Here is a 20,832-nt window from a genome sequence, read left to right on the forward strand (position 1 = left end):
TATATTTTACAAATATCTTTTTGTGATGTTTAATTTTTTTTAATTATCATTATCGATTATTTCCTTAAAACTTTGGTTGATTCACTAAAGCTTTACTTTTGAAGTAGAAACAAAAATTGGATCATGATCATGATCGTTAAAAAAAAAATCAGGGGCAGCGCCCCATACCCAAGAACTTTTTTTGGGTCCGCCACTATTTATTATATTTTAATATGTACATATTTGAAATTTTGAAAATCTATATGCATATTAAAATATATTTTTTACAACTCCCTCCTTTCTTATGGTATTTTCTCAAATTTGTTTTTTGAAAAAATTAACGACAAACCCGTTAATTTTTGAAAAGTTAAAATTATACTCGCGGTCAAGATACCATAAATGTTGACTAACTTTTAATGTGACCAACATTCATAATTTCTTAGGAACCTCGAAACAACTTAATTTTTCAAAAACTAACGTATCTTCCGCCATGTTATTGAAGACTAATTTTATTTTATATTTGCTAAGTCTTATAACTGTTAGGAGAAGTCAATGTTTATAGGCCCATATTTAATATAAGAGTTTTATAAGAGTTATGTTGTAGGAAGAGTGATTGTGTAATGTTATAGAAATTTGTTTTGCGTGCCAAATTTTTTTTTCTTTGAAACATGCGGGTCCCACAAAATGTTGTGTGTGTAAGAAAGTTGTTATGGTCATGTTAAATGATAAATGTAAATCCCTTAATATAAATATATTGTTAATTAGTGGTCAAAATAATTTCCCGGTAATAAATGCCTTCCCTTTACATTGCAATAAAACCAGCTTATCTAAAATCTTTTTTTGGGTGAAAATCTAATCGAAAATGCTTGAGTATGATAAAAACAAAATGGGAAAAATGTTTCTGCAGTTAATGCAGATAAGTTATCTGCATTTATTCTCAAAATGACGTCGTTTTGGTATTGAAATTTTAAAAAATTATAAATATAAAGACTATTATATCCCTGAAATAAATTAAAATTACAAAAATACCATGATTTCCGTCCCAAAACGACGTCATATTGGCTTACTGCAGATAACTTATCTGCAGTAACTGCATAAAAAGCGAACCCAAACAAAATTATTTGAGTGCCACGCTCCTTGCAAAAATACTGCCAGTATTTTCTCGATTTTTATTCAAATCTTTAAAAATATATTAATGTATAACATGGCCAATGAATTTAAATTGTGACACCCTCCCCTGATATGCATCCAAGGAAGAAGTCTGCTAAACTTTATTAGAGTCGCAACGTTACGTATTACAATCTGAAAGTGCACTTTTTAGTCACAATTAAAAACTTGTATTGATGTTATCAAAAAAAAAAAAAAAAAAACTTGTATTGAAATCAGGTTTCATAGGAAAACGGTGAAAAGTTTCATAAAACGTTGATGCTAAAACAGTGAATTCTTTCATGTAAAACAGTCTGTCGTGGAAAAATCATTTAAAATTGAACTTTCGAGCTATCAAAAATTTTCTTTGACACAAAGAAAGTAGACACCTGGAGCTTCACGTACATATAAAATATAGTTCATTCGGAGTTCTGTAGCCCCGAAAACAGAACTCGCAAGCTACATGTTAAATCAGTGCAATTTTTCCAAAAACCTACCTGACTTGAAAAAATCATATAAAATCGTGCTTACAAGCTTTTGATATAAACTTTATATAATTTGAAAATAGACATCTAGGGCTTTACGTACATATAAATTATATCTCAATCGGAGATCTGTAACCCCAGAAACAGAACTCGCCAAATGCTTGAAAAATTAGTAAAATCCGAATTTCATACTGGCTGTATTTATTCTTGAAAATCTTATTATCATGAGCTAATTGAACTCAGAATGCTTCTAATGAAAGACAATCATACAAGATCTAATTATCACTAACAATTGACTCTTATTATGATATCTATTTTTAGCCAATTAAATCATGCCTTACACATAAAATACATAACTTGGTTAGTAGCTATGTTTATACCTCTTAATAGCATGGTGCACGATCAGATAGTTTCCTTACACACCTGAAGTACATATTACTTTACAGTATCACAACAAAATTTAATCTGAATTCAGAACACACTTATCACAGAATATTACATGTAATCCAACTACTCAGCACCCAAACCAAACAGAATATTGCACACACAGTAGGGTTTCCAACAGCAGAACTTAGATAGAATATTTCCATGTAATCACGTCATCAAATATTTCTACGTTCCCCTGCAATTTTATAAAAATTGAGCCCCAAAAGGGGTGAGAAAAATCCCAGTAGTGTGGCAGAAAATCCAGCAATGCAACAATGTTAACTTAGACACCAAATTTCCAAAATTATCACATCATCAAAAAAATTCCGAACAGATACTAAAATATAATCAAAATGCGTATATAACGCCAGAATACTAATCAGAATGCGTATATAACGCCAGAATACTGTATGTTCATAGCACTACGGTGCACATATTAGCTAACACAGTGGAGATTCCATTTGGCCCAACAGAGGAGAATTCCAACTGCGACCTATGCGAACTGAGCCACGGTTCCTTCTCCCCGGTACCTGAGGGATGCCTACATGTTGCATGCTCAAACATATGCTTACTTTTATCAAATAATTCGGTTTCCAAAACTGAATGCATAATGCTGTATGCTATGATATGTTTTGCTTCACACACACATGAAAATGCAATTTTATGATGTTCATGAGCATGACTAAATATCAGAATCAGAGAGTCATAGTTTACATGACTATGACAACAAAAATTCGAAGCATAGTGTATATCCAAACAGAATTTCCAATAATTCATATTCCAAGTCAGTTATCATTACCTTCAAACAGAATCAGATTAGGACACGAGAGCAACAAATAAAAAATCCAAGCACTAAATTAACAGTCACAAAGGGGTAATCCACCGAGCATTTACCTTGAGTCTTTAACTTTTTTTTTTTAATCAAAACATCACCAAATCAGTCCCCTTTGGTTAGAGTCTTGTGCACCTAATTCAGCAAATACCAAATCAGAATTTCGTTTTATTTTTCCTATACGTCAAACGTAATTTCTATGCTTCCAATCCTAAGATCTTAGCCGAATTTCATGGTTCTCTTCCTAAATAATTTTTCTGCCGTGATATTAATTTTACCAAACGTTACCAAATGATAAAAAATCAAGATTTCTAAGACATGCATATACGGTTTTGGACATCAACCAGGTGCTACAAATTAATCATTTACATATCATTACCTACAAGGTTAGGGACGCGCTAAGGATGCATAAAACATGCTGCCTACATAGGCTATAAGCACATGCAGGGCCTGATTCAAATCGGATACCGAGGTTCTTATACTACTTTAATTTTTCGAACATAGTGTTTATTTTACCCATTGCTAGCAAATGACAAAATCCCAAGGTTCTTATGCATACAGATTCGGTTTTCATCATCAACTAGGTACTTATAACTTTATTTTAACGAAACTCTACCAATATCACTTAGTCACGACTAATTAAATTATAACATGCTGTCTTTAAGGATTCAAAACATGCAAGGCTAGATTATTATACTGATTCAAAAGGACAGCCCCAACGCCTAACAAGGAGTTCTATTTCGGCTTGCCTGTACCAAAAATCCAAGGCTGTTCGAATGGGCAGAAGCAAGGGAATGTGAATGACAAAAATTCAATCTTCCTAGGTCACACATGTAGGCCGAAACAGAGATGGTAAGAGGAGTTTGAAGTTTGGTCCTTACCTTCTAGCATGTACATCAAAAGCTCGCCATTCAGCTAAGGGACCGTCACCGATTTTCTGTTCTAAAATCCTCACACTCCTACTCTCCAAGATTCATGCTTTCAGCTACATGCAACACACTCCTACTCTCCAAGATTCAATTTTCAGCTGCATGCGAAAAGGAAATTCCTTTCAAAACCGAAATGAGTATGAAGAAACAAGGATGTAGAGGAAACACCACACCTCCATGAATATAGGTGCTTGGCCGAACGAAAGAGAGGAAGAAGAGAATGCTAAGGTATTTCATTATTTTCTTTTGGTATTCACGATTCGTGGAAGAGATGATGTGGAAGAGGATGCAAGCATGGATTATGGTGTTTGTCTTGTAGGCTTACGGTTGTGAAGGAGAACTTGAGAGGAGCTAAGAGTGATGCTGAATCAATGATGAACAATCCGTTTTCTTGGGGGTGGTCCTTTGTTATGCGCATGGAAAGTAAGAGAATAAAGTAGGGCTGAGTTTCTTTAAAATAAAATAAGGAGAGGAGGTCAGCTTGTTACTCCTTCAATTTGCGCATAGGGTGGGATAAGTTGGTCATAATTCTGACCCAAAAGTACAAGAAAAAAAAATATATAAGATAGCTTTTGCCCTCATTGGGCGCTAGGGGTGGTGAGGGCTGACTAGCATTTGGACACAATGACAAGCATGCAGTTTGCTTTCTCTCTTCATAAGGTGCATGGAATGGGAAGATAAAGATGGATAGATATTCCACTTCTTCGCCAATAAAGAATAACCATGCAGATTTTGTTTTGGGATAAGCTAAGGATCATGAGTAGGAAAAATATAGGGCTGCCTTAACCCCAAATTAAAGGCTTGGGCCGTCGCCCATGGAAGAAATTGGACTCAATAATTTATCTAAGTCATATTGTTTCATGTAGCTACTAAGTTGTAACTAGAGTTTTCATAAAGAATGCTTAAGGGGGCGTTTGGTTGAAGATAAATTTTAAGAATACTAGAGAAATGTAATTACTAGATATCCATAGAGAAAGTTGAATAGATGGAGAAGTTAAAAAAAAGTAGTTTGATAAAAAGTGTGTCAACAGTGCTTTACCCAGGTTTTCTCAAAAAATCACTCTCAAATCGGGTTTCTAAACAGTGCAAATTACTATCTTTCTCAAAAAGCCAGGCATTTCACATAGGTGGGTTTTGGTCAAAACCTGTTGAACCAAACATGGATTTTCTAAAAATCAAACTTCATTTACCTAGGAAAATCTCAAAAAGCCTTCAACCAAACGCCCCTTCCTATCCTACACATACTTAGATTTTTAATTCAAGGCATGCATTCACATCCACCATGGCATTTTAAATAACTTCCTAATGGGTCACCTATCTTATGTAATACGCTATTAATTAACATTTCATTCTCCCACTAGGTAGTAACTAGGGTTCCTACCTATATTGTAATTAAACGTAATACTATCCCTTTTTAACTAGAGTTTTGAATACTTAAAATATACATATATACTCACTTATAATTGCTATTAAAAACAATTTTCCTAAATTAAATTAAGTCCACCCTTTAAGTATATATATTTTGAATTCAAGACATGCTTCCATGTTCCTAACTGAAATTTATATACTTCCTAAATTCGTGGGATGTTACATAAATTGTGTTTATTTTGTTTAGAAAACATTTTATTCAATAAAATAACTTAATTATATAAAATTATGATCAAATTTTCATAGGGTTTATTACATTATAAAGTTCAGTAGTAATATACGATTCAAGTGAGTTGTTCATATGCTACTGGCACGCACGGTATACATTAGCACAGTAATAATTTCCAGACCGTCTCCGTTTTAAAATTATATTGTAGTTCTTTAATGGTGTATTTCATGAGTAGATATATAATCTAAAATTGTTATTTCTACTACTTTGGTTCCTAAAAATTTTCATTTGTACAAATAAATCGTTGAATATATAAACTTGTTAGCGTTTAGCAAGACAAATCCGTTAACAAGTTGATAACTTCACAAATCATTTTATACAGACAAAAACTTTTGGAGAATGAAGTAACTAAATCATCATCTTTTCATCCTCCGAATTATAGATTTATTCAGAATTTCAATTTTTATAGTCTCCCCGAATTATCTGGGAAAGTGTCCTAACATGATGCAGAATCTCACCCACGTTCTCCATCTACGATGTAGATAGTCTCTACATTGGTGATTTGTGAGCCCATTTCTTCTAGCATGCACCCAGCATACAAGTAAACAGCCAGTCCTAATCCAATTTTGGGCCCATATCTCCAACCTTCTAAGCAAATCTCGACTACTGTTATGACGTACAAAATATTCACGTAAAACGTTATTAAATCTAATTCTTTAGTTGTATATCATCAAACCTTCTAATGAAAGAAAATAAGTGTTTAATTCTTGATAAACGATCAATGAACCGCCTCTGTGAAGAGTAGCACATAAAATTGAGCTCCTAATCATCAAAGTTTGCCATCTTTATATTAAGAAAGGTATTAACCTGTTTGGCATAATCCAAGCTGAAATAAGGATTTCAGTAAGACAATCAACCTAAAAGCATCACAAAAGCTCAATAGAACAGGAATTGAACAGTATATGTTTTAGATCAGGAATCAACATTTCTATAAGTAAATTACAACAGGAAAATAATAGAAAAAACCCCTCACAGTAGTTGTTTTTTACAGCTTCAGTTACAGAGTTAGCAATACAATCAACTAGACAATTAGATAGAAAGACAATGCTGTTATGCACCTAAAAGAAGATGCAGCATACAGCAGAGGCCCAGTATCCACTACACATTGCTTTGTTTGTAAAACTTGGTGTCAAGAACTTGCTTGCCACACATTGCACAAACTCCTGTAATACAAAACACATCAGGATTTGAGTAACGTACTTTAATGAAGGACCACATTTAACTAGAGTGCCAAAATGCAAAATGTATGGTTGCAAATACAAAACATCTCAAGATGGAATAGCACCTTTAGTGTAAGCACAGGTGTGACAGTACTTGCCATCCTGGTGCACTTGCTGCTTGCAAATCATGCACTTAGTGTTTCCGTAAGGGGTCCATCTGCAAGCAATCAATTTAAAAATAAGTTTACTCTTCACAGAATATCCATGACTGAAACATACATGGTGGAATAAATAATGCAGCTACAAAGGGAGAAAAGGGAACATATAACACACACGGTGAAGGTGCAATAGATTATTGGATAAAAACTTGCTGATGGTATTGAGAATCATTTATAAATGCAAGACTAAATGCATACACATTTACAAAAAGGAACGTTACAGCCCTTTGGTTGGCTCCGTTCCAGATGGTCATTCATTCTAAACCCAATACATTGATAGTGTTTGGACAACAATTAAGCCATGCAAAAGCAAGAAGAGTGCTTATAGTCATCATTAATTCATATAAGTGCAAGACCAATAAACTGTGCTTATGGTTTTGAGTATGATTCGTAAGTCGAGATATAGAATATAAGAAGCTAAAATAGATCAGTCTATGTGTCCTAGCAGTTTTGAACCACTTAGCTATATTAAAAATATTTTCCAAGAGACACATCAATCAAAATACATGTATCGGTTTTAAATGTATAGAAATCAATAACTAAAAACAGAATTTTTTTACTTAAAAAAAAAAAACAGAAGTTTGAAACGAAAACAAAATCGTAGGGCATAACTGTGAAGAGGGAAAGTGACCAGGGTGAACTATGGGAGAGATACCAATACTCCTTCCACAAAAAAAGGCATGAAATAGAATGCATTGTAATAACAGATATAACTGTTTCAAAATTCAAAGCTGTTTGAGCATACAGCAAATTTACTTACACAATCAAGTCCTAGTGACAGTCAATAATCAATTCACTTGTTATAAATAAAACTTGAACGAAATAGTCAACTAGTTCTCCATCACTAACTACCACCTGAAAACATGAGGCTTCTTTCTCAACTTTTACACAGCCATAGCAAACCTATATATAAAAATGAATTTCCCCAAAAGAAAAAGAAGAAATAAAATTATATTCAAACCATCAAACCAAGCATGCGGTGCCATAAGCCCATAACAAAAGTATGCATAGCACCTCAATAAGTGATGCATAAAAACATCAAAGTCTATTGGTCCAAGGGTGAATCTCGTCCCAACAAGTCCAACTTTGCCAACATCATAGAAAATCCCCCCCCCCCCCCCCCCCCCCCAAAAAAAAAGGAGACTATTTCAACAACATAAATGAAATATAGTAGCACATGTAGCATTGAGGTTCAAAGGTGAAAAGAGAGAATAGCTTGAAAATAATTTTCATTCCAAAATTTCCACCTCAAATTTTTGTTATATCAAGCAAGTGAAAAATAATTTGCACTCCAAGGTTTCCACTAGGAAACTAAAAATGCTTACTATCAGTTAACATTACACACGAGTGACAGAGCCTAATTATGCTTCTTATACCCAATTTTAAAATTACAAAACAAAGTATGCAAAAAAGAAATAAATAAAATATATATAATTTAAAGGTTAAAGGAAACCTGTTCTTCTTGGAGAGGAGCTTGTTCTCGTTAATCTTACGACCACCACCCTCAGTAGTATTGCTGGCCCCTTCTTTCCACTTGTCCGGTACTATCACCTTCGATAATTTCTTCTCACCTGCAACCCCAAATTCAGATTACCAAAAACAAAAAAAGAAATTAAAAATTGAAATTTTGACGGGGATATACAGTGCGAAAACCGTGGATTGCAGAGAAAGTTGAAAAACTCACACTTTTCGCAGACCATTGCAAACGTTAATGGCTAAGGTTACAGATTTGATTATATGAATGTTCCGATTAGAAAATCAAAATTCGGATACCTAATCGGAACAGAACCCTCTATGCCTTTCCCCGTATTCGTTCCAGAGTCTTGCTGAAAGTTTAAGCATTTTCAAACCCGAACTGACAAAATTACCCTTGCGTACACTGACAATTTTACAAAATCATTACAAAACAAGGGAAATTACACCAAAAAAGTTTACTACCGGTACAACTAACTTAATCACCGTTAATTTTTGTCAATCTAACAGTTATATTTTATTAGAAATTATTGGATTTTATTTATTAATTAATTATTAATTCTCATAAATTATAACCGTTAGATTAATAAAAATTAACGGTGATTAGATTGATCGTAAAAGTGATAAAATAAGCATATGCCGTCGCATAAAACAATGTTTCCCAAGACACGAATTCATAAGAAAGGTTCCTTTTTTTCTTTAAAATTAATTTTTTATAATTAGATACGCATATTGAAAATGCATAATGATAATGCTAACAAATAATCAATTTAAATATTATTCTAATATTTTTAACTTACTTATTAATTCTCGATGAATTAAAATATAAGGACTAATGTCAAATAAAATAAGGAAAAACATTTTCTCATGTTGCATGAGATTTCAATTTTTATGTTGTGATCCTTCGATTTGCGTGCAAAACTTTTCTTTTTCTTTTTTTAATAAATGTGAGACCCACCACTAGTTGAGTCACAACATGAGAATTCAATTCTCATGCAACATGAGAAAATCAAATCCCATAAAATAATTATAATAACTAAAAATCAGAAAAATTAAAATCTTATTTTATATTACTTAAGTATTGTAAAGGGCAATGATACATCGACGCTTCAAAATACTTACTGTGTGTGTTCGATACTTCGCGACACTCTTTGATATTCTAACACTTCCCGACACTTTAACACGCATTTCAGATACTGAAAAAAAAGTTCGAAGGTTGCGTTACATTGCGTCTTTAATTTCAACTATTAAATTCGTTAGATTACGATTACCATTATATTAAGTTTAACATAAATATTAACTGGTTAAGTGAATAAAACGGGAATAAATAGCACTTACTCCATTATATAGTTTAAAATCCAATAGCACTGGTTATAGTTGTAAACATTTTGTAAAATTTCAAAATAATTTATAGATATTATATTTGATAATTTTATTTTTAATTGCTCAATATATATATAGACGGAAAAAAAGGACAATATGCTTAAGTGAACAAAAACCAAATACTTGGATACTTTAATATATTTATGAAATTAAATAAAGACATCAAGGACAGTTTGGCCGAGTGGTCTAAGGCGCCAGATTTAGGCTCTGGTCCGCAAGGGCGTGGGTTCAAATCCCACAGCTGTCATTTGAGTTTTTTTTTTTTAACCTTTTTTTCAACAAACTGCTATCTTATTAAAATGCTTGGTTATTATAAATCATGAATTTTGATATCGAAGATATGTCAATAAATTCAGGTGAAAATATCCTAAAAGGACGCCTCTCTGAACCGTACAAATGCTATCTTCACTACTCAAAAGGCATACACTTTCTAGATTTTTCATTCAGATATTTTCACCCATGCATCTCTAACCTCATGTGACCTCATCATCTCCCCCTTTTGATTATAAAACCTCATTCAACTACACTGACAAATATCAAGTTTCATTTAACCATTCTCTTCTTTCCATTCCATAACAGATAACACAATCCAAATATCCCAAAACCCTTTCACATAGTTATAACACTCCTCTAATGGCAGCCATGGCCACCACAACCCTCACCCCCTCTCTCTCTTCAAACCTGAAATCCTCATCCTTCCAAGGAACACCCCTTTCTTCACGCATCGCACCCATCAAATCCACCAACTCCCAACATAACTCAACCACAATCTCCATGTCCCTAAACTCACCCCCTTACGACCTCCAATCCTTCAAGTTCCAACCCATCAAAGAGTCCATCGTCTCACGCGAAATGACACGCCGTTACATGACAGACATGATAACCTACGCCGACACAGACGTCGTCATCGTCGGAGCTGGCTCCGCCGGTCTCTCTTGCGCTTACGAGCTCAGCAAGAACCCTTCTGTCAACATAGCCATCATCGAACAATCCGTTAGCCCCGGTGGCGGCGCATGGCTCGGTGGCCAACTCTTCTCCGCCATGGTGGTTCGCAAACCAGCTCACAGGTTCCTCGACGAGCTCGAGATCGAGTATGACGAACAAGAAGACTACGTTGTTATAAAGCATGCAGCTTTGTTCACATCCACAATCATGAGCAAGCTTCTTGCGAGGCCTAATGTGAAGTTGTTCAATGCTGTGGCTGCTGAGGATTTGATTGTGAAGGAAGGGAGGGTTGCTGGTGTTGTGACAAATTGGGCTTTGGTTTCAATGAACCATGACACACAGTCATGCATGGATCCCAATGTGATGGAGGCTAAAATTGTGGTGAGTTCTTGTGGACACGATGGTCCTTTTGGTGCTACTGGGGTTAAGAGGTTGAGGAGTATTGGCATGATTGATAGTGTCCCTGGAATGAAGGCACTTGATATGAATGCTGCTGAGGATGCTATTGTTCGTCTTACTAGGGAGATTGTGCCTGGCATGATTGTTACTGGCATGGAAGTTGCAGAAATCGATGGATCCCCAAGAATGGTACCTTTTATTTTTCCTTTTTTAAACCTTAATTAGACATATTATATCATATCATATCTTTCTTAGTTTTGTTTCATTAGATATTAACGATGTTGTTGATTATTTGTGCAGGGTCCAACATTTGGGGCAATGATGATATCAGGACAGAAGGCAGCACATTTGGCATTGAAGGCATTAGGGAAGAACAATGCTATTGATGGAACATGTGAAGTTGGAAGTGAAGAACCAGAACTTGTTTTGGCTTCTGTTGATAGTGAGATTGTTGATGCTTAAAGTTTAAAATTAGATGGCTTTTGTTTTTTGTTTTTTTTAGTTTTTTCTGCTTTTCTTCTGTTTTGCCCCTGTCTATGATTTGGATATTGAAATAAATAAAGAAAAATGTGAATGAATAAGGGGCGATACCTGTTGTTTCATCCTTTGTACTTAGACTAACAAATTGGCAGCCTGTGCAATACTTGTGTAGCAGATGTAATCGAATTACCATGGATAAGAGAGATAGATACCACTTTTTAAATTAAAATCTGACTAGACAAGATAATTATAATGATGCCAAGTGACTTTAAAACGAAATCAAATCATAGATAACAAGCAAACTATCCAAAAAATGGGCAAAACCATGTCCTGCAGAACACAGGACAGACAGTAGTATCATTACATGATAAAATTTTTTAATACATCTGATGAATCCACTTGGTACAATTTTTTAACAATTGGGGAATTTTTTTTTTCCATTTCTATCCTTGTATTTTTTTTTCTTTTCATATTCCAAGATTTTATCTCTTTTTGGCAAGGATGTATATACATATGCTACAGAGAAGGTTTTCTCCATTACATGGCAGGGCAAAATTATTATTTTTCCTAGCGTTGTTTACCAGTTCTCCTGTTTTAATTACAGCAATTACTATTGAACTCTTGAAGTACTCTTCAGTCTTCACTTCTTTTCAATCGTTACACAGGGATTAGTATATTTTCTTGTATAAAGAATCCGCTTGTCTAAGGCTCCCACTGAATCATGGCGTAAGAAAGTAATGTTAAAAAACATTTCTTATTCCAGGATTTTTTGGTCTAGTAATCATCTAACTAAATTTTCAAAAAAAAAAGTAATCATCTAGTTTAAAAAGTAATCATCTAACTAGATTCCTAAATTTGACTTGTATAGTGTAAATTCGATTTATGAGAGGCCTACTTTTTGAGGAGGGTAGAGAAGCATAAATTTGAAATCAGATTAATTAGATTCGTTAGGATTTTGGATAATAATATCTACCGAAAAAAAAAAATTGGGATGGATTTTTTGAGCAAATAACAGTTCTTTTATAGGTTACAATTACTTATTTTTCTGTGTAAGCTTTGGAACTATATCATTGTATGAACAAGTCTCCGTTTGAAAATAGCCGTCTAAATGAAGGATCATCAACCTCATTTGGGAGCTTTACAAGTAATTTACCAACATGGATTTCTCTGAATTCATACTTAAACCATGTATTTATTTATCAAACACGCACGAAATAAGCCAACTTCTATGAATCTATTGACTTGAAATGGAAGAAAAACAAAGTAATGATTTTCACTTATAAGAAAATAAAAGACAAATATCTCCAAAAAAAGAAAGAAAAAAAATTAAAAGTCAAGTCAAGTCCAAAAAATAAAAATAAAGGACACGTAAGAAAAATACTCAAAATATGAAGATTATAGATAAATAACTTATATACAAATATAATGAAACAACTCTCTCTCTCTCTATGGAACATATGCTTTAAGCAAAATAATGTTCAGCAACCAATCCAAATCAATTCAAATGTAACCGAACTGAAAAATCAAAAATCGAAAACCCAAAAAAAAAACCTCATATTTTAATTTTAATTTGAATTTGATCAATTTTCGGTTTGGTGGGTGAAAATCGATTCAATCTAAACTTATCCAATGTATTATGTATTTATTACGGGATTAACATTTCTCTAGCCACTTGAGACTTGAGATAAGCTTATCTTAAGCTACCCTTTTTAATTATGTACTATCGGTAGTACATATTTATAACGTTAAAATTGCTCTCTCCTTTTTCTCTCTTCAGTCACTTTTTAGAACCAGTCTGCTGACGTGGAGAAAGAATTTTTTTTTTAACATTATAACAATGTACTACAGTTAATACATAGTTAAAAAGCATAGCTTGAGATAAGGTTAACTCAAGTTACTAGAGAAATATTTTTTTCATTTATTATTTTCGAAAGATGGTGATTTTGAATCTTGTTGTTTTGTAGACTTGGAGTCTTGAATGTTATTGATAGCAAGCTATCTTATTTTAATTTTTTATTGTCTATTAATCTATTTTAACTCTTCATTAAGACTTGAGTTTTTCGGTGATCTGTAACTGTGAATGATTTTATTTTGATATAACTAGTAATTTGTATGACTGAAACTTTCAGTTTTTCGAAAAAATGAAAACATCTAATCCAAATGAATAAAATTGGATTGAATTAGATTAGATTAAAAAAAAAAAATCAAACTGAATAAATAATTAAATGATCAAATTAAAAGAATTAAATGAGATAATTTTTACTTTAAAACCGATAAAGCATATCAAATTAAACAAAATATACACAAAAATTAAATTATTTTGGTTAAATTAATTCTATAATAACATTTGTGTGTCTCAGATGGGAAACGGAGTGGAGTCAAAGTCTTTGCACTAATTCCACACAGCTTAAGTTCTGCGTGCTTGTTGCTCACGATAAAAAAACAAAACCCTTGTGTTGTGTTCTCTGGGTGAAACATCCCTTCCCATCAAAAGCAATGGCATTCAATTCAAGCATGGCTCCCTCTCCCAAGGTCCCATTGTTGATACTCATCATCGCTCTCTCATGGGTGATGCTAATGGCCACCTCCGAATCGAACGATGAAAGAGTGAGCGAGCTATTATCCCTCCAATCCAGATCCAAATCAGGTGTAATCCGTCTCAACGACCAATCCCTCTCTCGCTTTCTCACATCCGTCAAAACCCCAAGACCTTATTCAATTCTCCTCTTCTTCGACGCCGTTCAGCTCCACGACAAAGCGGAGCTCCGCCTCACCGACCTCCGCAACGAATTCTCCATCGTCTCTTCCTCCTTCATCGCCAACAACATCGACAACCCTTCTCACACCAAGTTGTTCTTCTGCGACATCGAATTCAAAGAATCTCAGCTCTCCTTCTCTCAATTCAGCGTCAACGCTCTCCCCCACATTCGCCTCGTGGGTCCCAACCATGGCTTCAAGGATTCAGAACCCATGGACCAGAGTGATTTCTCCAGGCTCGCCGAATCCATGGCTGATTTCGTCGAAGCCAAGACCAAACTCTCCGTGGGACCCATCCATCGACCACCCGTTCTCTCCAGGAACCACTTGATCATCATCGGGTTAGCCATCTTGATTTGGTTACCCTTTTTCATCAAGAAGGTCTTATCGGGTCAAACCCTGCTCCATGACCCGAGGGTTTGGTTGGCGGGTTCTGTCTTTGTATACTTCTTCAGCGTTTCCGGTGCCATGCACAACATCATTAGGAAGATGCCCATGTTTCTCGTCGATCGCAATGATCCTTCCAAGCTCGTGTTTTTCTACCAGGGTTCGGGGATGCAGCTTGGTGCTGAGGGTTTTACTGTGGGGTTCTTGTATACAGTTGTGGGTTTGCTCTTGGCGTTTATGACTCACGGTCTCGTGAAGGTGAGCAATGTGACCGTGCAGAGGGTGATCATGATTTTTGCTCTGTTGGTTTCCTTCTTGGCTGTGAAGCAGGTTGTCCACTTGGATAATTGGAAGACCGGTTATGGGATTCATGGCTTTTGGCCCTCTAGCTGGAATTGAGGTTTGGCACGATACAATTTCCTTTATTTCCTCTTCAAGTTGATAATTATGGATCAGGAAAGATGTCTTATGTTAGAACTTTGCAAGAATTAATGTGCAACTTGTTACTGCCCTTTTGTAGCACAACTTTGAGCTTGAATTTGAGTATTAGAAAAATTTTATAATCTGGGGATGACATTTTGTTTGGACTTGTTATATATTTAGTGGCAATTGCATAATGTTGCATTGCATCTTTCTAAACTTATGCTGCTAAATTGATTGTTCTATCCGTCTTAAGTTGTGCCTTTACTTTCTTAAAACTGAATATGTAGACTTATACTGTTGTGCAAGTGCGTGACAGATGTGGCCATTAGTCTCTAGGATTTGGCTCATCTGAAGTGCAGGGTGTATCCATGGATGATAAAATTATGGGAATTGGTTTGTCATAAATCCATATATTCCTATCAGGTTGCTTTACTTTACAAAAATTTGATCCACGTAGCACCTCAGACTTGAATTTACAACTTGCTTTTTAGAGGATCCTATTTGTGTTCTCCCTAATATAGATTTGACAGAACAAGCAGTTTGAGTAAAAGTATGGTCTTACCCTTTTACTATTATTTCTCATATTTTTGTTATACCAAGCAAGTGTAAAATGATTTTTATTCTAAGATTTTTACCTTGCCACTTTGGATCCATCTTTTGTTCAATTTCAATACCTGTAAGGCATCTACACATCGGACTTGGTTGTGAGGTAAAAAAAGGAGCAGGTAGCATCATTTCGGTGGTTAGGTCTACTGGGCTGGGATATTCAGGAGCTCACTTTTGATCGCTTAATAGAGAATTAAAAGCCATAGCAATAGATAACCATTTACGAAACATACTGTGTTTTTGGGTATGAAAATATATTCTGTTCAGAATCTTCTAATTGTCTGATATAAAGACCTAGCCAAGCTTGTGTTAAATAGTCAACCTGATGGTAGTGTAAGCCGTAAGGTGTGATGTTCTACAATAATGGAATTGTGTAGTTTTGGATTCTTGTTTTGTAATCCGAAGTTTTTATGCATCTTCATGTCTACCTGGTTTATGGCTGCTTATCGAACTTCCCTTTCAACACGCATATGTTATATTTACACTGCATTTGACTACGATATCTTAATTAATCTGTGGGAACACAAGTTAAATCTGAAAATGGAAAATAAAAGGTATACTTATTCAAGTTTTTATAGCAAATGGTTTGACATTGGGAAAGAAAGGCATACTTAGTGCTGAATTCCAGTGTGTAGTTGGCAAACTCAATTATCGCTGGAAGATCCACCAATTTCTACACGCTGCAGATCATGTGATTTATTTGTTGATTCAATTAAACCCCAAATGTCTAGTGTTAAAGGGCCTATTTTAGAGCACTTCGCCTTCGGTTTGCACTCTAATCTCTGTAGCTATCATTTGCTTTTCATTTGATTGCTTTCTCGTCTTTTGCCTTTTCCCAGCAAGTTTAATATTATGTTGCGCTGTGCCTTTAATGAGTAAAATTGCTTTAACACTGAACAGTACTAATCAAGCGGGTGAGTAGCCCGTAAAATGCATGACATCGCCAATCTCTCACTTTTACTGCTTTTAAAGTGGCCTCATAGTTCCTCTCGGCAAGAATGTTCTTTCAAAATGGAATATTATCCCTTACTTTTCATTGAGCATAGCAGCTCCACTACTGTGTGAACCAGGGCTGTGCTAAAAAACCTAAAAGATCTAAACCAAACTGAAAACTGAATTACACCATATTAAAAAAAAACTGATTTTTTTAAAAGAGTTTGGTTCTAATAATGTAAAAAAGGTCCGGATATAATAGTTAGCCGAACCACTTTTGACCATGACTATCCTTGATTCCTTGGAGTTAATTGAATGGGAATTGCGAGGGATGGAAAGAAAGATGGAGAGAGAAGAAGGTGGGAAGGGGACTCTTCCGAGGGTGAGAATTTGATATACAATTATGACAGTAGAAACGAGTTTTTCAAGCAGTGTGTGCATCGTCATCAAGAGTAGAAGTTATGATACGAGAATTCCGTGTTCTTCTGTGGCCTTTGGTTGGCACGATTTAATCGGTTTGGTTCAGCATAAGAAATCGAACTAAACTAAAAGATACACTTTCCTAGCAAGAACCAGCATTTTTGGTAACGAGAACACGACTCAATGACAAGGTGTGTTAAAAGCGTCAGCGGGGAAGACGTTAAGAATGACACCATGAGAACAGGCTTGAATTGAAGTATCTTATGGAATGACATCTCAGACGTCGTTAGCTGGACAGGTTAACATGATCATTACACAAATGAAGTTCATACCCAAACCAAATCAAGGTACCTCAATTCAGCTATGTCACATAAATACTAAGTCCTCATCTTAAGCCCTTCATTGGCTCAGTCCATGTCTCCATGATTACTCTAGCTCTGTAGTTACTAATATTGAACCAACTGGGAGGTCCGATTGGGCTGGTAATAAAGACCATATGTTGAAGACGAGACGAGAACCTTAATACTATGGAGAGTACAAGAACCGGGGACCTGGTGCAGTAGTCAGCGAGAGGGAAGTGGATTGGTTACTATCATCAAAACTGCAGAGGTCGAGAAGTTCACAGTTGCTGAGTTCATTCGATGGGGCTTTTGGTTGACGAACACTCTCAAGAGGGGCTCTATCCAGATCTGGGTTTCATTTTATTTGCGTTGTTGCTATCTTGGGAATTGGGATTCTTTGATGAAGTAATTCCGATGGCTTGGTTTGTTTGTGTTTTGGTGGTCCATATAGCCTATTCTAAACTAAAGAAAATGACACTGTCTCATAATAGGTTTCTAAATTAGTAAACAAAATCGAATTCCTATAAGAGTACCAGCAAAAATTCTTGTGTAGACTGGTAAAGGAAAGAAAGCACCCAAAAAAAATGGCAAACCCTTGCCTTAAATGTCTGACAATTGAGGGAAAAAATATTCCCTACCATTAAAATATCTCGATAAAGTCCCAATTTCCCTGTAATTTATATAATGTCTCCTATCCCCTATATTCCTTCAAAACAAGCATATATCCATATCAGATTTAGAGAAGATGGGAAGTGGAACTTATTGACTGCCAGATTTCAACTACAGAGGATATGTGTAGAAGTTATGATTTGTCAATACAAAGTGCAAATTGCAAAGAGTTACATCCAGATTTCGGATTGATTTCATCATGAAGGACACAGATGGGGTATACTTAACGTTTATTGTTCACAACTAAACTAATCAAATTTACGGTGGTAAAGTTGAAGAATTTGAAGTATGGTTCCTAAACAAGAGCATCTATCACGGTTATATATGTTTTGAAGAGGGAAACACCCGTGACAGCTTGGTTATCACTCAAAATAAGCATACTTGGGTGGGTCTACTGAATCAAAGTTGATGTTACAACTTAAATGACTATTCTAGATGGTTTGAAAGGGAAAACAAAACAATAGGAACTTAAGTAGGAAAATAGAGAAATTTCTGAAAATTGGATATGATACAGAGTGACCAAGAGACTATACACAGATATACAGGCGCCAAAGTTAGCTGTCAATTAGTAAGCTTGTTACAAATAAGTTGTTGGTTTCAATTTTGATAATAACAGGAGGAGGTAGTTAAGGTATAAGAAGATTAGTTCAGATGTTTGTTACATGTGCAAAAAGGAAGAAGTTAGTAAGGTGAGGATTAATAACTGAAAATGTATAACTAAGATGAGCAACAAAGATCAAGACATACATGATTCAATTGTCTATCTGTATTTGGTTAACTAAGACAATAATATTCCATGACAAGCAAGAGCATATGAAAATGTACTTTCATAGTTTCATCGAACTTTGCAGCATATTTTTCTAATAAGCATCAAACTATAACTAGACATATTAAGTATTTTCTTGGCTGTAACAAACTTCCCATCTAGAACACACAAAACAACAATGAACAATCTATTTGACGGTACCATATCAATCATCACGCTTTCTTAAATCAATCTAATTTCTTTGGCAGCCACCATGGGTAGAAGTCCATTGTTGTCCGCACGCATAGCAAAACTGAAATTTGCACCTGCAAACATAACCCTTATTCAACAAGTATTTCAAGTCTAAAAACAAACTACCCTTATTCACCTGCAAACATAACCCTTATTCAGGAAGAATGCCAATGAAAAAAAAAAATTGTACAAGAAAACTAAACTAACCTGCAGGTGATATGCAAACACCCTTCAGTCTTTTCCACATAGAACTTGCATTGAGGACACCTACTCCATTTCTTTTGATTAGCAAGCTCTCTAACAAGAAGATCTTCCCTTGCTCTCTCATCTTCATTCAGTGTCAGGAACACCTCACACAGAACCCCAGGATGCCAAGGAACATAACACCTTGCACAGAAGAGTCTATGGCAAAAAGGGCACTCAGACTCCCTAATACCTTCCCCTTCATTGTCATCGAGCAGCATAGCAGAACAATCTTTAAAAGGGCAATAGAATTTTGGAACTGTGAGCAAAAGAGCCTCACACAGTGCGTCATCCCACCTATCAAGAACGTCTTTTGGAAGCATTGACCTGCAATCATCAAGCTCCAACAAACCCTTGCAGTTCAAACCAGGGCAAGAAACAACAGTTATGCCCTCTTGAATCTTTGTGGCCACTTGTTTAGTGACACAATCAGAACAGAAAGAATGGTCACATATCTTGTTCCTGAACATCTCGATTTTCCCTTTGGCTTCTGCACAAATCTCACAGATTATGAGTGAGGATTCCCCTGCTTCTTCAGTCACGAACTCTATCTGCTCTGTCTTGGGGTCTATGTTAACTTCAACGGCCTTTGATGAAGATGGTAATGATGACGATGGTGATATGAAGCGGAGCATGGGTGATGGCGACGACGACGACGACGAACCTTTGATGTCGTTTTGGGTAGTGTTGTTGACAGAGGCCATTAGGGTCTCCTGAAACTGCAACTGTTGAGCATATTTTTCATCAGAGATGGGAACAAGGTCAGTTACACCATCATCGTCGTCGTCATCATTATTCAACAGAGCTGAGAAGTAAAAGTCGTCTACACTGTGAAGACCAATGGTCACGTCTTCTTGTTGTGCCATTGTTGTGATTGTGAGAATGGAAACTCCTTCGTGAAGGGGTTGTTAACCACTATAAAAAGCACCACATTCATTTTCATTTTAAAATTTAAAAGTGGTTTTTATTGTTTTTGGATTCAAATTCGCCTTTTAGATTTCCCTTTTTTATTTGCTATTTTCTCGTAATTAATAATAATAATAATAATAGTTATAATTTATTAAAAATTAATAATTAATTAACAAATATTATATAATAAATTATAATTATCAAATTGATGAAAATTAATTATTAAAATTTAATAATAAAAAATGATAAATTCAATTAATTAGTTGTAAGTGATCTCTCGCAAATGAGAAAGAGATAAAGATGAAACAATTATTATCACAATGTGAGCAAGGATCGCGGACATAATTACCAAAAAGAATTGACTCGTTGCGGTTACGACGAAGGAGCCAATGTGAGCAAGGATCGCGGACACGAATTGTTCTAAGACGTTAACCAAATTGAAACAGCTTCCCCTCTACGCAACAACATCAATCGAGGCCCACATTTTCAAGTGTGCTGGTCTACTGGATTCGGTTAAATGGAAAATAAGAAAATATTTATGAAAAAAGTGTTTCTCATCACATAATTTTATATTATTTTAAATAAAATTATTATAATTTGATGTATATTTAGTAATTTTTTATATTCTGATCTTT

General features: G+C 35.0%; 4 protein-coding genes and 1 non-coding gene across 7 annotated transcripts; 3 read left to right on the forward strand and 2 right to left on the reverse strand.

Moving 5' to 3' along the window:
* Positions 1-1,932: 1,932 nt before the first annotated feature.
* On the reverse strand, positions 1,933-8,650 carry LOC133318548 (uncharacterized). 3 transcript variants are annotated; one of them, XM_061520553.1, is made up of 5 exons: positions 8,517-8,650; positions 8,286-8,403; positions 6,740-6,831; positions 6,513-6,617; positions 1,933-2,232 (listed from the first exon to the last, which is right to left on the reverse strand). In XM_061520553.1, the coding sequence occupies exons 1-4, from the start codon at positions 8,530-8,532 to the stop codon at positions 6,553-6,555; spliced, it is 291 nt and encodes a 96-aa protein (XP_061376537.1). In that variant the 5' UTR covers positions 8,533-8,650; the 3' UTR covers positions 1,933-2,232; positions 6,513-6,552. The 3 variants fall into 3 exon arrangements, with proteins under 3 accessions (XP_061376537.1, XP_061376538.1, XP_061376535.1); XM_061520554.1 differs by lacking the exon at positions 1,933-2,232 and adding an exon at positions 5,887-6,261; XM_061520551.1 differs by lacking the exon at positions 1,933-2,232 and having other exon boundaries at positions 6,337-6,617.
* A 1,205-nt stretch (positions 8,651-9,855) lies between these two features.
* On the forward strand, positions 9,856-9,935 carry TRNAL-UAG (transfer RNA leucine (anticodon UAG)). Its single transcript has one exon. It is a non-coding gene; the product is annotated as a tRNA-Leu (tRNA).
* Positions 9,936-10,246: 311 nt separating this feature from the next.
* On the forward strand, positions 10,247-11,618 carry LOC133318540 (thiamine thiazole synthase 2, chloroplastic-like). Its single transcript, XM_061520540.1, has 2 exons — positions 10,247-11,221; positions 11,333-11,618. Exons 1-2 carry the CDS (start codon positions 10,322-10,324, stop codon positions 11,492-11,494), a joined length of 1,062 nt encoding a protein of 353 aa, XP_061376524.1. The 5' UTR covers positions 10,247-10,321; the 3' UTR covers positions 11,495-11,618.
* A 2,277-nt stretch (positions 11,619-13,895) lies between these two features.
* Positions 13,896-15,399, forward strand: LOC133318547 (probable dolichyl-diphosphooligosaccharide--protein glycosyltransferase subunit 3B). The gene has a single exon (XM_061520550.1). The coding sequence runs from the start codon at positions 14,009-14,011 to the stop codon at positions 15,053-15,055; it is 1,047 nt and encodes a 348-aa protein (XP_061376534.1). The 5' UTR covers positions 13,896-14,008; the 3' UTR covers positions 15,056-15,399.
* Positions 15,400-18,826: 3,427 nt separating this feature from the next.
* Positions 18,827-20,168, reverse strand: LOC133318560 (E3 ubiquitin-protein ligase RSL1-like). The gene is made up of 2 exons (XM_061520572.1): positions 19,253-20,168; positions 18,827-19,119 (listed from the first exon to the last, which is right to left on the reverse strand). The coding sequence occupies exons 1-2, from the start codon at positions 20,152-20,154 to the stop codon at positions 19,047-19,049; spliced, it is 975 nt and encodes a 324-aa protein (XP_061376556.1). The 5' UTR covers positions 20,155-20,168; the 3' UTR covers positions 18,827-19,046.
* Between the last annotated feature and the right edge of the window lie 664 nt (positions 20,169-20,832).

This window comes from Gastrolobium bilobum, unplaced genomic scaffold, assembly GCF_033153095.1.
Source record: "Gastrolobium bilobum isolate Gb01-03AN ecotype WA unplaced genomic scaffold, APGP_CSIRO_Gbil_v1 utg889, whole genome shotgun sequence".
Taxonomy (NCBI): domain Eukaryota; kingdom Viridiplantae; phylum Streptophyta; class Magnoliopsida; order Fabales; family Fabaceae; genus Gastrolobium; species Gastrolobium bilobum.